Raw genomic sequence first — 20,784 nt, 5'->3', positions numbered from 1 at the left:
AGCATTGACAGCAGACTTGAGGAGAAGGACTTGGGGGAGATTGATGAGAAGTTGGACGTGAGCAGATGATGAGTGATCGCAGCCCAGAAAGCCAATTGTATCCTGAGATGCATCAAAACCAGCATGACCAGAAGGTAAAAGGAAGTGATCCTGCTCCTCTAGACTATTATGACACACTATCTGGAGCACTGTATTCAGCTCTGGGGGCCCCAGCACAAGCAAGATATTGAGCTGTTTGAGTGAGTCTGGAGGAGGGCCATGAAGATGATGAGAGCAGATACGAAAACAGGCTGAGAGGTGGGTTTGTTTAGCCTGGAGAAGGCTTCAGGGAGCACTGTTTTCATGGAATGTAGTGTTAAGACAAGGGGTCATGGCTCTTTAAACTTCCCTTTAAAAGAGGGTAGATTTAGATTAGACATTAGGAAGAAATTCTTCCCCATGAGGGCAGTGAGGCCTCGGCACAGGCTGCCCAGAGAAGCTGTGGCTGTCCACTCCCTTGCAGTGTTCAAGGCCAGGCTGGAGGGGGCTTTGGGCAATCTGGTTTAGTAGAGGGTGTCCCTGCCCATGGCAGGGGGGTTGGAACTACATGGGCTTTGAGGTCCATTCCAACCCAAACCACTCTATGAGTATGATTCTATGATACTCACTTTGTGAATTATGTATAGGCTGAGGATTATTTCCATAAGAAATATGTTCCTGCAATTTATTCGGGAAGATTTTCAAATGTATTTTTCAAAGAGTATAGCTTAATCTGTACTGTTATGAATAAATTTATCTACATTGATTCTATATCATAGGAAGCCCTTAGAACCTTTGTCTTTAGAATTCATTTGAAGGTAATATATTCTAAACATAGACTGGTGGCATAAGAAATTTGTCTTGAGATACAGTCTAACAGTGAGAGACCATATTGGAGTACATAATTTATGTTCTTAGTACTATGCAAAGATATCAATGGAATATTATATAGTATTTTTCTCACACATACATCATGGACACATGCTTTTGCCTTTATACGCCTCTGTGTGTGGGTGTGTATACATATACACATGTATGTGCCCCTCAACACATATATTTTTACATGGACATGGACATATCTGTATGTGTCCAAGTGTATACATTTGTACATTTAATGTAAAAATAAAAGAGAAAGTTTAACTAATGAATGCGTACCATTACAACTATTTTTCAAATTAGTTTTAGTTAAATATTTAAAGGTTAAGATAATTCATGTAAGACTGTGCTTGCATAACTGAAGTTAGAATCGACAAGCAAAAAGGTAAGAGGAAAGAAGATTCTGCTCCCAGTCCCAATTATGTGCTTTAGAAATGAAATGTCCTGATGTTCTATATTCTGCAAGGACACATGATCTGAATCTATTTTCAGCGAACATCTTCTCACATGGTGGCCTAAAAATAGGCCAGCCATGAACTTTAAATAATGGCTCAGGAAGGGTATTAACCTCTTTCTCACGTTCTAAGTTTGTCCCATTGCTGTAAGTATCAATATTATGAAGAACGAATCTGGTATTAGAGAATGACAAAGCAAGCTACATACACCTCCCTTTCTGCTTCTCTGCAGATGTCATTGCCTCTTAATTCCTCTCAAGGTCTGTTATATATTAAGCCTTCCACACATAATATTGAGCATTTATCTTCCTCTCACTAGTGAATCTATTTTGTGCCAGATGCTAAAATCAAGAACTATTTCATTTCCAATCCTTACTGATGGGAGGCTTTCTACTGTTGGTGAAATACGGATTAAGAAAACCTGTATTTTCATAAATACACAAGTGTTAATACAATCTGTGCCAATGAATGATACAATGAGTAGCTAGATTTTTTGTTTTAGGAACTGTGGATGCCTGCACTGGCCACTGTATTTCCCAAGTATTGGTACAATCCCTATAGCATAATGCTCTTGTCAGGTATACTTTTCAAATAATTTTAAATAGTTCTACTCTTTTCATATTTTTAATAGACACAGATCCACCTTGCCTTCCTGTTTTTCACTATAGCACAGTAAGTATGAACATATTGTACATGAAATAAACTCATTTTATGTGAAATATAGAAACAAACTGATTTTTTATACATGTAAGGTGTCATTCCTGAGATCACAGAAAGAATTATCTAATAGTTTTCAATTGCACAGTTAACTAATGACTGTGATCCAGGCTAAAATGAAAACTGTTAATTATGAAGACTGTGCCTTTTCTTTAAAATACATATAACTCCCAAGGTATTTATTTTATCTACAAAATAGTTTAGCTTTCTAGCAAGGCACCAATCCACTGCTTCAAATGTCCTACAGTTATCAGAGCACAGAAACATGCAATGACCAGCTCATAAAACTTGCAACTGCTTTAGTGTATCTAATTAGTATCCTGTCAAATACCAACAGAATTTTTGCTTTCCACAAATGAGGGAAAAGAAGAATGGATTTGTTCAGAAGAAAATGAACAAACATAGAATCCACAGAACCAAGAGAGTTCTGGGATATTTAAATCTTTTTAGGGGAACCGCTTGTCTCCTACTGAGGCTGGTTTAGGATCCAGTGCTACCACTGAACAGGGCTGCCTGAAGGTACCATAAAAGAGATGGAGTCACTGATAAAATCACTGCCTTGAACTCAGCCCAGGTGCTACCAGGAAGTCTGTACCTGTACTCAGTGTCAGACTTCACTTTGAACCAGTTTTTAACTCCACTCATCTCTAGCAATCTTGTTTAGTCCTAAGGGGAGAAAGGCTCTTGTTAATCATTAAAAATATGAGATATTACATTTACTGAGTGTTACACACCTATCTTCAAATTAAACAAATGTAATTCAACATCTTGTGCATCCATATCTATGCTAAATTTCATTAAGTGTCCATTTATTAGTAACTTCAATTTTTTTTTTTTTGCAATTCCCAATCCTGTTCAATCTTTTATATAAAGAATATTTATTAAAAGAGATTACACTTTCAAAATATAATTTTGCAACTGAAGAGGAAACCTCTGATTTTTCAGGTACTAAGATTTTAGAAAAAAAATTGTTTCACCTTTGATATACCTATAAAAAGTTTTTGGAGAAAAGATCATAAGTATTTGCTTATTGTGTCTGTTACGTAACAGTAACATTCTAAAGATACAGGCTAGACAGATTTTTGTTCAATTTTCAAAATAATGTACTTTTTTTTTTGGTTCAAGTACACCAGAAAATAAGCAAAATCATGCTCTAGCATTGCCATGATGTGCAGACTTTATCTTACTTTTCTCCCACAGCTTTACGATTTACGTTCTAAATCACCAGTGTACCAACTTGAAATTAAATTCATAAATGTGCATTCAGAATAGATTCTTTGCTCTGTTGTTTTTTGTTCTCCTTGGTTTTGCCTTTGAGATCACATGCTTTGAAAAGGCAACTCCAAATTTATGCACGGGAAATGCTGTGTACCCTTCTGTTACTACCACAATCATAATGTGCAACCTAGTGCATAAAAATAGGCACATGCATTTGCTTCTGCAAGAGACAGTTCACAGCATATTTATCTCCTCTTGCTGGTGGTGAGTCACAACATTAATCTTTATTTATGGTGACTTTCATGGACACTGCCATATTTAAAGAATGCCCACTCAACACAGAACTTTTCTATTTCATGACCCCAAGCCACTTTTACTGATTCCAAACAAATATGTTTCAAAAAACTTCAGCCTGCTTCTGGATCTACAATTAATATTCCACAGTGAAAAAAACTGAGGATGCTCCTTCTCACCACCTCTAAGGATGATGCAGACAGGAAAGGGACCATACCGTGTACCAGTCTTGTCTGCACCACATCTTCTATTGGCATCAGGGCTGCATCCTGCCTATGCTCCCCTTATGTAAATGCCATGACTTTTTATTGCAGAAGCCCATGACAGGAAAATGGAGAGCCCTGGCAGGTATCAGATTGCTTTCCTACAGTCAGATCCTGCACCTTGAATTAAAACAGACCATGTAGTTTCCAACCCGGCATCAAGAATTCTTATTTTCTTTTCACTTGTCTTCAATTATTCGCTAGAGTGCTGTACCCCTATTGTACTCCTGCTGTACTCCATCTTAACTTCTGCTGTTTTAACATGAAGGATTCATAGTCACAATCTGGTAATTAGGACAATTAGGATCATTCCGTTTTACCTAAATAAAACAAAATGTTCAAATTATGTTAGAGAGGAGACTAGCCAACCCAGAGCAAGTGCAGTGTTCAACGAATGTTTTTACATAAGGAGAGCTAACTCAGAAGTCATCTGAAGTACTTTGTTATTATTTTTAACCTTGTAAAAATCAGCAATACCATCTATAATTGCAAGAGCATATTCAGACCCAATAGGAATGAACATGCTGTGGTAAGCATTGTCTCCTATGTAATAACCTTCCCTGGCTTTCAGCAGAAGGTGCATGAAGAAAAATAGAAATGCTCGGCTCTTTCCATCCACTGCCCCTAACTACTTGGGTATCAGCTAGCTGAAAACCTTCTCCTTCCATGAAAAATTGAGGTGTGCTGGACACTTGGAAGCATGATTTTGGACAGAATAAGGCAGCAGTGCAAAATTCTGCTCTGTAGGACAGCATGCCTGTCCCATTAGCTGCTGTTCTCTCAAGGCACCAGACCTGGTGTCCATGAAAAACTTTCTGATTCTGCTCTTAAATGACCAAACAGCAGTTCAGACAGAAGCAGGCACAGACTGCATTTACTCTTCTGTAATGGGATTTGACATTGCTCACAGCATTTAGTTTGCATCTAAATAGTCTGGTACTTTTCTCAAATAACCTACCTTTCTATGAAAGGCAACTACTGCACTAAGATTTTGAGATTTGGTTTGGTTTAGTATATTTGATTCATGAGAGAAATGTCATGCCTGAAATATTTACTGAACAATTACGACAAAGGAATTTCATAGGTGCAGTAACAAACCTGTTCAAAATCATAATTACCAAGAACAGATGCTGTATTATTATCTGTATTATTGGAAGCTGATATATTTTGGTCTTGCCAAAGCATGTCTTAGCTCAGGACAGAGTTGCTAACAAAGCATGTCAAACATAGAAGAGACTATGATCTTGAATGTATTTATGATTTCTTGAAGAAATGACTTCTTGAAATAATGATTTCTTAAATATATGCAACAGCAATGAAAGTGGCTGTGTCTCAGCTGCAGGTTGTACATTCATGTATGTACCTGCATCAAGGAGCAAACACACTTCCCATCATTCAGGAAATCAAACTACATTGTCTTAGGTCCCTGGGAAATAAGATTTGAGTGTGCACACAGTTTGTTACCACGTCACACCTGCTGGGCTAAGCATCTTAACACACAATAATCCAATCACCTGGTGATTGTCATTTCCAACATTAAAATGGCCCATTTGTTACTATTTTTATTTTAAAAGAGGTTTTCAGGGCTTTGCTTAAGCCTTGTATACTTAGACTATTATTTGGACATACCTTACACAGGTCTTTGAAAAACAAGAATGCCTTTTTTTTAACATTTGTTAAATAATGCTGTAGTATATCAGCCTTTATTCTTCAAGATTAAAGATAATTATAATGTATAATTCATTCAGGATTTCGTTACCCCAGAGTATGAACTGTTATGTTTTTATCTGTGTCTATGTGACAAAAACCTTTAATGCACTATATAAAGAGTTATTGACTCTCTCCATATTGCTATATAAAAAGATACTAAAATGTGTTACAGTATGACTACATCTATAATTCTGATGCACTTTATCTTGTTCCCCTCTTTAAGCTTCATACCAAGGTTCACTGCAGATAAAAACGCATAAAAGAACACTGGATTAGAATGAAACAATTGCCTGTCTTTTATGAGCTAAATTTATGGATGCAAGTTATTATGGAAGGAAAATATTTGGAATCTCCAATAATCTAACACTGAATGTGCTACTTTATTTTTTTTAATAGACTAATTTAATTTCCATATATTTTTAAGTCTGATGGCCTGTATCCAAAAATCATAATGGCTACACTATTAAAAAGGACTGAAGCATACTAAGGTCTAATCACACCACATTTTGACCTCATGCTATTAACTCTAGAGACATTTCAACCTTTGTGCTTAGGATTAGACTATAGCCTAAGTGACACTGTAATGTTTTGTGGTTTCTAGAGATAAATATCGAAAAGAAGGAAAGATACTGCCAAAGGAAGTAAGTTTTAATAAGGAAAGGAAAAGATTAATAACCAGAAAAAAAAAATAGTCAGGTTACCAAATGGTTAATTTTCTTACTTTGAGAGGACCAAAGACTTTCTCTAATTTGCCTGCACGTACCAAACTGATCTGGTTTTAACCCTGTTTTTACAATTACTACTATCAATTATAAATCCAGTAATGGAATCTTTCCACTATTTTAATGAGAAAGTGCCTCCCTATCAAAAAATGCCACCCTTAATGCAACACCAAGCATCATGCAAGACCTTTTTCAGAATCTTATGAGGCTATAAAAGCATGTAGCAATACTTCAAATTTAAAAAAGCCCAAACACCAACACCCACCCCAAAAAACCCCAAACCACTCACAAAAAAACAAACCCCCTAAAACCCCCCAAAAAAACACTTTAGAAAACTTCACAAACACCCCAGTCCCCTAAACACTCAGTGATGACATTTATATATGGAAAACATCCTAAATCCTACCACTTGATAATTACTACCACAAGAAATAAAGGAGGGAGATAGTTAATTGCAACTGCTATTAAAGGCAGAATTTATTTCACATGTCAGCTGCTGCTGAAGATGTGGCTGATTTTCCTAAGATAGTCAAGTAAGGGGTTTTTACATTGTTTACACTGTCAGACTTGTTGCAGAACTTGTGTGGAGCTACAGACAGGTGTGATGAATGCAACCCTTCATGGCCTGGAAGAAGCAATTTAAAACCCTCCATCTCTACTGAAATAATTACTGCTCAGAGTCTTCTCACTACCTTCTCAAGAAGGTTAGATAGTTATTATCAGGTAAGTCTAACTGTGAAAAGGGGGTTATGCTTTTCAGTAAGGGTAAAATTTCTGAATTTAATGAAAAGAACCTTTTAACTCTTTCATAAGAGAGCACTTTTCCTTACAAGCAGGTAGTAGTACACCATGTATGGCAATGGATGGTTAATATACTCCGAGTGTGTAGAGCTGAGGATATCCAATTTAATTACATTACCATGGGACTCATATACCCAAAAGTGCAGTTAACTTAACTGGGGAAAATGTAAAGTCTTTAAGCCCTATTTTCTAATAAGTGTCTACCTTAGTTCCCAGTCATTGAAGGGAATCTCTATATTAATACAAGCTTATCCTTGAATGATACAGGTCACCTACCGGTTTCTTTACTGAGCTATGAAGCACCTAGAGGGCCCTGTAAAACTAAAAATGTTCAGGATGCTTATTTTCTTTTTTCCTTTTTTTTTTTTTTATGAAGCCCTAGTTAATTCCCCACAACAAAAGTTACTCTTTTTCTGTTAACAGTTAGGCACTCACACATACGCTTTACACCTCTTCTTAGCTTTTCGTTATTTTATTCATTTAACCTACTATGGATGTCCCATACATAATTTTCAGAAGCTAAAATGAACATTCATCTTCTCTTATCAAAAAAGTCTTACCTCTACTATAGGACTATATAGTGTTATTAGTAGTATTTATCATGTAAGAATTAATTTTACATCAGATTTTTGCTGCTAATTTTTTAGCTATTCGTAGTGGTTGATCGATCATATTTATGTCATGCATAATTACTTTTCTACTAAAAGAGTGAGATAAAGCTTTAAAACAAGAACCAATAAAAGGTCATAACCCCTAATGAGAGCCTAGCTGTGGAAAATTTCAGCCTATACAGTAAACCTGAGTGGCTGAGAACAAGGAGAACTGAAAACACTGCAACTTTTTTAATAACATTTGATATGTGTGCTATAATTATGAAGTAATTTGTGTGGAGTTTTTTGTTCTGCTTACTGCAAGTGAGAAAATATTTGTTTCAGTTGAATGTCTTCATAAGAAATTACTTTCCTCAAGCAAAGTATGCCCTTTGGAGACTGCGAATGTTTAATTCTTACCCTACACTATACTGAAAGTATAATAAAATGCAGGAGTAATAAAAAACTTAAGAAATATAGTAAATATTTATTCTTCAATGATGCAGCTAGATTATATTTGCTATCACCTGGATGTTACAGCCTTGTGCACTTATCAGCAGTATATCCTATGCAATATACAAACAACTGAGTTCTGCCTTTAAAAGGCTATCATTTATTATCCATTAGCAGTATCATTCCCCATTGGAAGTTTATAAGGAGGGAGGCCACTAGTGAACTGCTATAACACTGATGTGGAGAAACTGCCCTCAGGGCTCAAGAACGGGCAAGGCACTATTTAACTATTTTAAATATGCAACTTCATTGATTTTGGTAATGGATTGTATGACATGTTTTCTCTTCACCACGAAGAGTGGGATTTAATGGTACAGACAATCTGTCACAAACCTGTGCTTCTCTTATGTCACAGAACTTTGAAAAAACAACTCTTCATATTTTATCACTGAAAATTACACAGGTTTCATCGTGTACCATACTACTCCTTTCTTATCCTCTCTTCTTGCTTCTTTTCTCCTTTCTTTTTCCCTCTGATTTTTTCCGCTGAATTATTTTACTTCCTCCTCTTTCCTCTCTTTCACTAGAGGACATCAGCTGATTGATAACACAAACACCCTTGTGTAGGTCAGGCATGACCAGCACCCAATTACCTCTGTTATAGCAAGATGAACACTGCCTTCCTCCCACACAGGCACCTTGCCAAAGAAAACTTAAACCATTTCCACACATAACAAACTCCAAAACTGTGATGCAGATGAGAGTTTTTTAACATAAGAGATTTATTTATTTTTTTAAATGACTTGTATATCATATTCCAGATTCCTTGTCTCAGTTAAAGACCATTGTTGCCAAGAGTGCTACTCAGATGCGTGGTTAGCAAGGAGGGAGGGCAGAAGAAAAAACTTTCACCCATGACCATTCTCTATTTTAAAGAATGGCAGAGAAACATGAGTTTCTTTCAACAATTAAGGACAGATTTGTACCCTTTGACATACTTGTGGGACAATGGCTCTGACAGACTGGTTCAGAATACAGTGTGAATCTGCTAATTTCTTCATGTTGATCTGATACACAGTTCATTCTCCTAGTTATTAATTGACCAGGTCAAATGAGATTAAATGTCACAGGATAGAGTCAGAAAGAGCATTTCAACACAGAAACAGCAAAGACGTGGAAGTTTTCCGAACCATGAGGAACTACTCAAATACTTCAATCTTACCTCCCTGAGGGGATCATTGAGCTCATTGAGAATGTTTTCTTCATCAAAGATCTTGCCTTGGTAGCGGTGCTCATAGTAATCATGGATCTTCTGGCGCATTTCAGCAGGTAACTTGTGGAACGACATATACTGTTCCACTTGTTTGTACTGTCAGGACAAAAAAGTAAGAAAGGAATCAGAAAAATTAATTTTTTCTTTACTACCTTTAGTCACCTACAAAATGAAAATTCATTCATGCATTCACTTAAGCTTTACATATTTTAAGAATATAGCATTTTTTTCCTGTCAGAGAACCCTGATACAATTAGTTAATTTAGTATTACTCACACAACAGCAACGCTATAAACAGGCACTGCATTCGGTGGCGATGCTAATATCCATGTTAATATGTAAGTCTTAGAAGCCTAACCCTCACACCTGTCCTGAGTTCCCTAAATTCCTAGCTGTACAGAAGCTGGGATAGTACATAAACACCGTTTTTAGCTAAGTCCATGTTGCAGATAGGGAAACTGTGCACAGTGGGCATCTATGTCTCCAGTGCTGTATTGGGACAGTTTATGGTGTGAAATTTCTGAAACTGGCTATGCTGTATTAATATGCAACACACTAATACTGTGCATACTCATAAAGTGACTGAAGAATACAGTTAAAACATATGGAAATAATGAAGTAGAAAGCATTCCTAAGGATGAAAGGAGAAGTGAACTGGAAGAATAGGCATGGCATCAGAAAACTGAAAGTCAGGGAAGGAAGAGATGCCAAGACCCAGGAGACACTGAGGACCTCACTTCATTTACATATTTGGTTCCCTTGTTTCTACTAGTCCTCTGTCCTGTCTTTTGCTTTGCCAGATTCCCTTCTTCAGAAGTCTTTTTGGATAGTGTAGTTCCTGAACTATCTTACTGAGTTGTACTGCACTAAACTGCATGATACATCTGAGAGCCACAAAATGGAGAAGCTACCTAAACTGCAAATGCACAAGTACTGTGAGACTAAGACTTCTGTCACTCGGACTCCTGATCCTTGCTGAAGAGGATAACGCACTGAGACTCATCCCAAGCTTTTAGGTGAGTTGAAACTTGAAAGAAACTTGGTTTACTTATGTAAAGCATCTAATTTAATTTTTTTCTTCTTTTTTTCATGCTTAATTAGGTAATTTTAACTTTTCAATGAAAAAGCCAATGAAGTCTTAATTAGGATCAGCATCTCTCTCTAGCAATTAAATGAATTTATAATGCACATGCACTCCTTATGAACTGCAGCACATAGTCTTTAATTTGTATAATTGAAGGCTGCTCCATCCTCTAGAATAAAAATTAGGGTTTGCTTTGAAAAGTGGCAAAAGTTTAGATGAGGCCACATTTACAACATGCATTCCACAAGTAAGAGAAATGTAATGTTGTATGGAATTATTTAACAATAGTATGATGAATATGTGAGTCTGATTTAGCCTTTGTACAGCTATTTTGCAACTCTGAAGCAAGAATCCTTCACCTCCATCCTTTAGAAGTCAGATTTAGATTTGCGAGCTTGTCATTGGTTTCTGTTCTCATATGGAGAAATTTATCTGTATGTGGGGAATGTATGTACAAATGTCTGAATCAGAGTTCTGGGTCACCAGAAGACAGACATGCTATAGAATAAATGAAGTATTGCTTCTAAAATTACCCCACTAATCAGTCACAGCTAATCTAGGCACGGATTTACTCAGAGGGAAGGGACATGAGATTGCCCTGTGCTCTCTGTATTTCACCAAGGCAGTCACACAGTGCCAGCTGTTGTGCAGTACTCCAGCAAAGCCAAGAAGATGCTGCGCTGCTCAATGTCTCCTTGGTGTCTGTCTGCAGCCCTCCATTGTTCTGGCCCCATGTAAGGGTACAGAAGACGTGTGGTAGCACACATAGACTGGTAAAGCACTAGCCACTAGCACAGTGACTGCACTCCTCTACTCAGTCTTATTTGCATACAAATATGCTTAAGCAACACTAATAAAGAGTAATCCTTGCTACAAAAAATGTATTCATTGAGATGTATAATACAAGAGAGCTGAAAAGGACTTTTATAGCAGAATGACCTTGAAAAAGAGAACATTTGTGCTAAAAGCAAATTGCTTTGCCAGCAATTTCCACTGCTCGTGTTCATTAGTGTTGTTATTTGAATAGGTGCATTCTAACCCACACAGGAGAGCTTTTTTTCTCTACCAGGGTTTATAATTACACATGACAATCTACAGAAATAGAAAAAAATAAAACTAGTAAGAATGCAGTGTTTATCACCAGTTTGTCTCAAAGTGTTTCCAAATTAGAAACACATATAGAATAATTAGGATGGCTGCATATTAGCATCATTTTCTTTAAAAAAAAAATAAAATTCAACAAGTTAAAGTCTCTGGCAATTCCCAAAAATATTTAACTATCTAAAATACGAGGTCCCTCTCCACGTCCAACTACCTAACCCTGTGAGGGTACAGTACACTCTCACCTTGTAATATATCTTTTCCAAATCCTTTTCAGTGTGATTTTGACTCATATTCTGTATTAATCATACTACTACTACTCGCTTCTTAACAATGTGTATAGCCTTCATGTGAAGAGTTCCCTGAAATCTTTTAAGTTATTCTTTTCTTCAGCAATTCATAGCTTTCACTAATTCAGACCAAGTAATGGTTGGTGGATTTTTGTTTCTCAAGAAAGTAAGTCAGGTTTTTTTCAGTCTGCTACATGTTATTGGCAATATTGTGGGGGTTTCCCAGATTAGCTGTCACATGCCAGTTACAAAAAAGTGCTAAAATGAAGATACAAAGGGAAAAAAAAAAATTTCCTGATCATTGTTATTTTTCTAAGTTAATTTTGAAGAGTATTTTCTCTATGGGTGCCACAGATATCAATACTGGTTACAAATGGAGATGTTTTTCACTTTTAAATAATTATATTGATTTTATTGGGTATTTTTACCAAATAACTTAAAGACAACAGAACTATTTTTGGTGAAAAAAGTTTCAAATCAGAAACATTTTTTAAAAATCTCTTTCACACTGTGAATCCCTTGACTAAATATGAAAATTTAGTTGCTTTTCCACCGACTTTTCTACATGTGATTTTTACATATGAAGTTGATAAAATTGTCAGTGAAATTACATGTTGTTAAAACTTTGTATTTTAATTATATTTAAAAGAGCTGTAACTGCTTCTGATTAGTCCACCAGAGCTGAAACTTGAAACTATATCTTCGTATGTGAGTGGATTAATTTCTCCTAATGACTTTCCTCATCATACCATATACTGTATCTTTTTCCTTCTAGATTGAAAATTTTGAGTTGTGCTGGGATTTTCTGCTTGTTTGCTTGTTTGTTCTGGTTTATTTAGAAAGGAGATGTCATAATTCCAGATGCACAAATGAACCTCTGTTTTTAGTTTTTCTTGTTTTCTTTCTTACATCTGTGTAAGATATCTTTCAGAGCCACAAGAAGTTCCCTCCAAACTGACTTCAGTTTCTTTTTTTGGCTTTTCTTATGCCACACGGGACATAGCAGGCTACGTTCCTAATCTAAACGACAGTGTTAAAGCTCCTTTTCAGTTTAAAATCACCTTTCCATTCTTGGTTCTGCCTGACACGAGGAGCATATGATTTTCTAGGGAGGACAATTCAGTAAGAGGCTCTGGGTGTGCACATCTGAAGGGATGTCAGAGGCCTCTGACAAACTGCCTCTGATTCCAGAGCTGTGCGGGGACAAAGAAGTGGCATGCAGGCTATTCAGCAGATCATCTGCTGGACTAAGACATGGCAAGACAAAGCAAAGAGAAAACAAACTTTTTAAGATGAGAACATGGTTGTTTTGTCTAATGTTTTTACTCCCAAATATGACTTTATTTCCATAAAACCCTAAACGCTACAATTAATCTCAATATACTTTCTAGTCATCAAATCCTTTCTGACTGCTTTAAAAAACTCCTTAATGCATAGTTATGTAAATGAAATTAAATTAGAAGATTGTTGTCTTTCTTTCTCTGAACCAGTTGGCTTATACTCTAAAATAAGAATCACAAACCTCCTGACCTTGCTTGATGCAATTTTTAATACTTTTATTATCCATACAAACACCTATTTTAGTATCTCATGGTGCTTCCTTATTATCTGCACTTTTTTTGGCCTGTACAAATAATGTATCCTTTTTGCACTTCACTTCCAATTTTCCTCTCAAATTTAATACTTAGCATTTATTACATGTTTTCTAAACTTTCATAAAAGCCAACAGTATTTTTCAATCCTGATGTTATTTTTACTATGTTATAACTGTATTCCTGGTCTTCTCAGTATCTCACTAAATGTAAGAAATGCTGTTTTGCTGACCACTCCACACCGATGTTTTTGTTTTAAAATGAGTATCAATTCAGTTGTCCAAAAATGAGTATGTAAATGAGTATGTATATCAATGTGATTCATATATTACATTGCCACACTTTCAGTAATTTCTATCCTAGTGTTCTATATTCATCACTGAAATGAAAATGCACATAAATGCTTCACAAATTGCTGAAATAGGCAAGAGCTAAGTGCATGTGAAATTTAAGCAATGTTTAACAGATCTTCACTGAAAAGCACCATCCAGTAAAAACTGTTTCTTGTTGTTTCAGCTATGATCTTTTTCATGGGCTCCTTGTATGTAGCAAAATTCTATTGCCACATTCCTCCAGGAAAATGTGAGTAGTATGACATTGATCAGATAATACAGTTGGTTAGGCAAACTATTGTTTTCCTTAAAAAATAGGAATGGAAAAAGGCAAAGATATAAGTGAGATCTTTTTCATAATGATTTGCCTCTGAAGCAGGGAAAATATTTTAAAATTAAGACAGTATCCTAATACAGGATCTATTTCAATGAAAACAGTAAAATAGAAACCTGAATGCCTATCGCTCACAAGACATTTTAATACATCAGTGGAACCCAGCAGGTCCTTTCCTCAAAACATTTTATAACTAGAAAATTGCCCTGTTTATCTGAAAAATTTCTCAAATTTATAATAATTTTCACACATCAACATTCAGTCCTTGATACAATGTAAACATGTGAAATATATTACTAGTATCAGTTAAAAAACCCATGATGTTTGCATACAGGACCTGGACCTGGTCACAGAAAAGCTACTCAAGTACCTTTTACGAACAAGTAGCTGCATCAGATTTTCCGAAAATGTGAATACTCAACAATTTTAACTGTCTGGCTTTTCAAAGGAACTAGATCCCTGAATCTTCGTGTGAAAATCCAGCTTGAATCATATGCCTTTTGCAGTTTGTACAATGACTATTTCCTTCCCAACAGAGCCTTACTTCTTAGAAATTCCCCCCAAAAAATCTCTAAGAATCTGTAAAAATGTTTGTGTTCAGGTTCTTTTTCCTTTTACCACTAATATAATCCTGACCTATAAAGTGTATTAACAGAATATTTTAATTGTACTTTTAATATACTGTATAAGATGTCAGTAGAAAATGAATCACAAATAGTCAGGCTAGAGAAAAAAAAAGGAAATAGCACTTCACTTATCTAAAAAGCATTATAATATGCAGGAAATTTAACTCACTGAGAAGGAGTGGAAAAGTGATAAAAGGTAATTTAATCACGATGAAGCCTTTCTAAATAATGAACATCAAGCAAACAACCATCACAATCCTGCATGGTTTCTAAACTACATTAGGAAAACAGGTCCCCTGAGTTAATGAATTTATTCCCTCTACCACAATATCACGCCTTATAAACAAATCAAACCATCATAAAAAAATTTATAATTTCTCTATCAGTCCTTTAAGAACATTTTGCAAGAAGCTCATTGGTCCTGTATATGGTTCTGAACCTTATTTTAAATTTCAGTCTTAATGTATACAGTTTAAATCAACTGATTAGTTGATTAGCTAGCATTAAATCACTTAGCAGCTCCAAAAGCTCCTGTGCCTTGGTATTTCTATCTGGAGTATTTATGGATGGAAATCATGTTACTTCCCAGCCTTGTCTACATATCTGTTCTACTTTTTGTTCAAACAACACCATACTGTCTTTCTTATTTTTCATGTATTCTAGTTTGAGTTCATCTTTCTCCTTCTGGAATTATGAGAACCATGTAGAGTATTACAGAGGAAGTCTCATCAGTTCATAATTTATAATATTATTTCTTTCACATTTAGAACAAAACCAAGATGCATTGAAATGGTTCTTTGCAGCCATTCAGCGTGATCAAGCAGATTCCTCGTTTACTCTTTGACTCTTCCAAATGCTGTGCTCATCTTCCAGTTTATAACAGCAGCTCATACAAATACCCAAGTCCTGGGATTTTGAATTTCTGAATTTCATTCTATTCCTATTATTCCACCTCTCAAAGCTCAATTAATTCTTTCTACAAGGTATCTTACTCTCTAGCAGATAATAATTTGAAGTTTTACACCATCCCTAAGCTGATTCCATCATTGAACTCATCAGCATGCTTCTGAAGGTACTACACAAGCCTACCAACAATTTTTCTACCAGGCTTGCTTCAGCTTGATATCTGGAAAACTTGCAATGGGCCTACAACCAAATGGGAGGAACAACTGGCAGAAGTACATACAAAAGTAGAGAAAATTGCTGCCTTACCCTAGCTTTGCTTGTGATAGCAGGATGAGGTCTACATCAAAATTAGTTTAGGGTGTTTGACACATTACAATCTATATAGCAGGTGTCACATAGAAACGATCTGAGAAACTAAGATATCCTAATACTTAAATTATTTTCATTTTTGCAAATTTTCATCTATTACTTTCAAAACATTAAGCAAATCAAAAATTATCAGTCAACTACCACCAAAACTGGGCTTTAGACAGAAACTTTTAGAATTATAAAATTATGACTGCTGTTTCAAATAGTCTTGAAAAATGTGAACTGATAAAAAAGCATGAGAAGTTTTCAGTGTGATACCTTAATTCAGCTTTCAAAAAGTGGTATCCAATTTAAACTGATACCCTGATATTTTCTCTCTCTTTAACCAGAGAGACAAAAGAAGGGACAATTAATGTCATTTTAGAATTCATGTCTTGTATAGATGGAACAAATTCATCTTTGTCATCCTTATCTCTCTCTTCATTGACCCTAGGGGAGGGCTAAATAAATAGCACTGGTCAACTAGATAAATATCACCTGTAACAATGTATTATAAAATAATAGGGTTTTAAAATTCTAAAATACGAACTTTTTTATGATACATACATGTAGCATCTGACCAAACCAAAAATATTAAATTTCCCATATAACTGTGCCTCTAAAATTTTAGACTTAAAGAAGGATTTGGTTATCAAAACCAGTAAGTGAATGCTACAGGGAGGCACTCATGAATCTTTAGTCATCAAATGCCAGGTGAGGATTTTATATTTGTGTTTCAAAGTCCTTATGGAAGAAAAAAGCAGATGGTGCTCTGCAATGGAAGGCTGAGAAATGAATCAAACAAAGAGAAAGGTAGTTAGTATGCCAATAAATCACTAACAACAGACAAAATGCACTGAACCATAGATCTGTCTGACGTATAAAGGAGTTAGCTTTAATAAAGCAATGTAATTACAAAATATCTCCCCTGTCTTAACTTCTCAGCAATGACTAAACCTATCATGCAGGTGACTGCCAGTTGCCTTACCTGGCTGAGTCTATGGTGTTGCAAAAAAACCAGCTCATCTTATTTTAAGTTTTCAAGTAAGGGTTCAATAAAAGGCACAGCCCAAATATTTTCATATCATTCAAATATGATTTTGCTTGGTATAGTGTTTCTATGAACACACAGTTTACACTGTTAGAAAATAACAGTATTTTTTAATCTCTCTGGAAGTTCATTGGAGTTCAAATGTAATTCCTGAACTTTCCACAAAACATACGTAGGCATATTCATGTCTGTTGTAGTTTTGTGTGGCTGGGTTCTGGTGGAGGAGGGGGCTGCAGGGCAGCTTCTGCAAGAAGCAGCCAGAAGCTCTCTGCAGGCCCTACAGAGCAAACAACAGCCTGCTCAAGGCCAGACCTGCCCGCTGAACAAGGCTGAGCCCATCATGGGCTGAGAATCTTATTTAGGATGGGAAAAAACCACAACCAGCTGGTTTTTGCCAACAGAGAAGGGAGTGAGAAGGTGTAAGAATCTGTGCAGACACAAGGCCAGGGAAGAATGGAGGGGGAGGAGATGCTCCAGGCACCAGAAAGAGAGAGATGCCCCTGCAGCCCCTGGAGAAACCCGTGGTGGAGTGGGTGTCCCCCCGCAGCCCACGGAAAAGGCCAAGACCACACCTGCAGCCCGTGGAGAGGCCCCACACTGGAGCAGGGGGAGACATACAGAAGATGCTGTGAGCCATGTTTGAGCAAGCCCCTGCCAGCACTTGCAGCCCATGGGGAGAGAGAGACACAGAGATGCGCAAGAGAGAGACCAGTGCCAGGGCAGGTTTGCCCAGGGTGAACTTGTGACCCTGGGGGGACCAGACTGGAGCAGTCTGGGCCTGAGAGACTGAGACATTCTATGATTCTATGACTGTGCCCCATAGCAGTGACCCATGCTGGGGCAGCTGGTAAAGATCTGAAGCCCCGTGAGAAAGGACTTACATTGGAGAAGTTCATGGATGACTGCCTCCTGTGAGGGGGTCCCCACGCTGGAGTAGGGGAAGGGTGTGAGGAATGTTCCTCCCCCCTGCACCGACCCCACTAAGAAGGAAAACGACTTGCAAGGAACTGACCAAAACCCCCATTCCCTGCCCCTGCCCATGCCACAATGTGGAGGAAGAAGGGAGAGAAATCATGACTTAAGTGAAGCCTGCTAAGAAGGGAGGGGTGGGGGGAGGTGCTTTAAGATCTGGTTGCATTTCTCGTTTCCCAACTCTGGTGTCACTGGGTGTGCAGTGCAGTATAATAAATTAGTGAGTTTTCTTTCCTTTATTCTGTGTTGAGACTGTTTTGCCCATGACACTAATTGCAGAATGATCTCTCCCTGTCCTTATCTCAGCTCCAAAGCCTCTCAATATATATTTTCTCCCATGTCCAGCTGAAAAGGAGAGTGAGTGATAGAGCAGCTCTGGTGGGCAACTGGCCTCCAGCCAGGGTGAAACCACCACAATATTGAAATCCTTTTTCTCTGTGCTATTGTGTTATAAGACCTTTGAAACTAGTTGAAGAGACTGAGGAGCTTAATCTCTCATCCTTCACTTTGCTAGGCACTATATTTTATTTTCTACCTACATATTTTTTCAAGTATTTTTTTTTCCATTGGAAAACTTTATAAACTAGTTGAGGAAGGAATTTCTTCTAAGCATCTAAACATTTAATGCTGTCTCAGTTTGACATTAATTTGCTTATTCATGGAGTTTCAGGCCCGTCACTTCTCTGCAGGAGGTATCAGACAGACAACCTTTCAGGAAAAGAGGAGAGGTTCAACAGGAATCCCAAGATACAGAACAGGAGGGATGGCATCTTCATGGTTGTCTAAGCAAATAGCTTCATCTTGAAGCTATCCAAATTGGAATGTAAAATCTTTTAAGCTAAAATAAAATTATGCATTTTGGGGGATTGTTTTGTTGGGTTTTTTAAATAGAAAATGGATATACATTTTCTTGGAGTCTAAATAGGTTAATGTTTTTGATGGAAGATTTTGTTTTGGGGAAAATGTGTTTGTTATTACCCATGTCCCCTTCAAGCAGCACTCATACCTAGCTCCTGAGATAACAAGAGCTGTATGGACACAGAACTGAACGACGAGCACATGTTTGCAAGGAATCACAGCTGGGGACAGGCTTTGCCATATTAAATACATGAAAGGTTTTATAGCCTCTTTCTCAAAATTTTACAAATGCATAAGTGGACGTGTAAAACAAATAACGATGAAATTACACTATTAAATATGCAGGAAACTTCATTTCTTAGTTAAAAAACCATATAAAACTAACATTCTGTTTTACAGTTCACAGAAACATCTGTAATGTCTACTATGCTTAAATCTGGTATTCAACTGAATATTGACTTATCACTCAAATTATACTGATGAAGGAATTTAAGAAATGCAAACCGAATTTTCATCTGACCAAAAATTCACAGGCAATTTTTAAGCAATATATCTATATTTCATTCTCTAAGATTTCATTCTGCAGGAGGACAACTGCAAGTGCAGTGAATGACTACTGAAAGAATAGAAAGGGGAACAGTCTTTCTCCTTATGGAAAATGAGTGCTATTTACAAATTACATCTGTTACCCCCCCCAAAAAGTCTGTAATTGTATATGGCACATTTCCCTTTTTTTATGATATCCATCTCCCTCATGAAATAAATTAATTTGTTTTTTTCACTTAATCATTTGAGAAATTAGACAATAGATGGTTTGCAGGCTTTTAAAATGGTCTCTCAACCCTGTATTCAATAGTTTCAACTCACTAGCTGGGCTGTGCAGTGGTATGTCTACGTATCACATATTACTTCTGTTTGCTGAATGAATAATCTGTAGAAATAATAACATCTGAAAAAAAATCCCTGAGTCTTGATTCTCCCAGAAAGAACTGGAGAAACACAAGGCAATCATAGACATCACACTAAACATTTTTATTTTTTTTCCATTCATGAGAACTTACTACCCTTGGCCCATAGTGGGTTCTATGTTAAAATAATAATAAAAGACATCAAGATACAGAGTACTGGGAGAGGAGTGAGAAGAATTGCATAGTTTATTTATTAATGGCTGTTTAACAGATCTTTTTATTCAATTTTTTCTTGTCACATTTATTCCGAGAACCTGGTATTTGTGTCCTCTTTAACTCCTTAACACATCACTAGCTGCAGGCATCAGTGGTGTAAATGAGGCAGAACTACTGCTCACAAAAAACAAGGAAGCCCTATTCCTGACTCAGCCATTGTTCGCCTGTGGTAGTCTGGGCAGGGCGCGCAGATCCGGCGGGATACTGTTACATGCATCTTTTCTGTCTCAGACTGCAAACGGTGCTCTTTAATGAACCTGTCAGCCGGGTGATACAAGGTCTGCAAAGTTATTATCTGCTCTCTGCAGCTGTTGTCAGTCATACCACCCATTCAACGACTGTTTTGTGTGCCTCGATTCACAGTTACGGAACCAAACAATAACGTACCGGGTCTGCTGCCGTATTAGCTGTGCTGATGCCTCCAGCCTGCAGCTTCAGCTACTGGTGGATGCAGAACATGATCACTGACGAGCTCATGCTCGCAGCAAGGGAATCCTACCTTGCTAATGAGTATTTCTCATCACTGCAAGGACCCCACATTATGCAAACACAGCACAGGTCTAAGCTCTTACCTGCTGCCCTTGTTTGAGGACATGAATGGTTTTTAGATTACTGGAGAACAGAAAAGAGAGAAAGGTCAAAAACACCTTCCCAAGGTATAAAGAATTCTGGGTAAATGTTCCTGTAGTGTTTAAGCTGAACTTCTGTTCAGTCTT

General features: G+C 36.9%; 1 protein-coding gene across 1 annotated transcript in view; it reads right to left on the bottom strand.

Moving 5' to 3' along the window:
• Window positions 1–20,784, bottom strand: part of HCN1 (hyperpolarization activated cyclic nucleotide gated potassium channel 1) — a gene marked incomplete at both ends in the record, with an annotated part of 208,456 nt that overhangs the window by 30,662 nt on the left and 157,010 nt on the right. The window contains one exon of the mRNA XM_084278588.1: window positions 9,340–9,486. Within this exon, the coding sequence (XP_084134714.1) occupies window positions 9,340–9,486 (147 nt within the window). The remainder of the gene's footprint in view (window positions 1–9,339; window positions 9,487–20,784) is intronic.

Source organism: Gallinula chloropus (assembly GCF_964237585.1).
Source record: "Gallinula chloropus genome assembly, chromosome: Z".
Classification (NCBI taxonomy): Eukaryota; Metazoa; Chordata; class Aves; order Gruiformes; family Rallidae; genus Gallinula; species Gallinula chloropus.
This window is presented reverse-complemented; position numbering and strand designations above follow the sequence as displayed.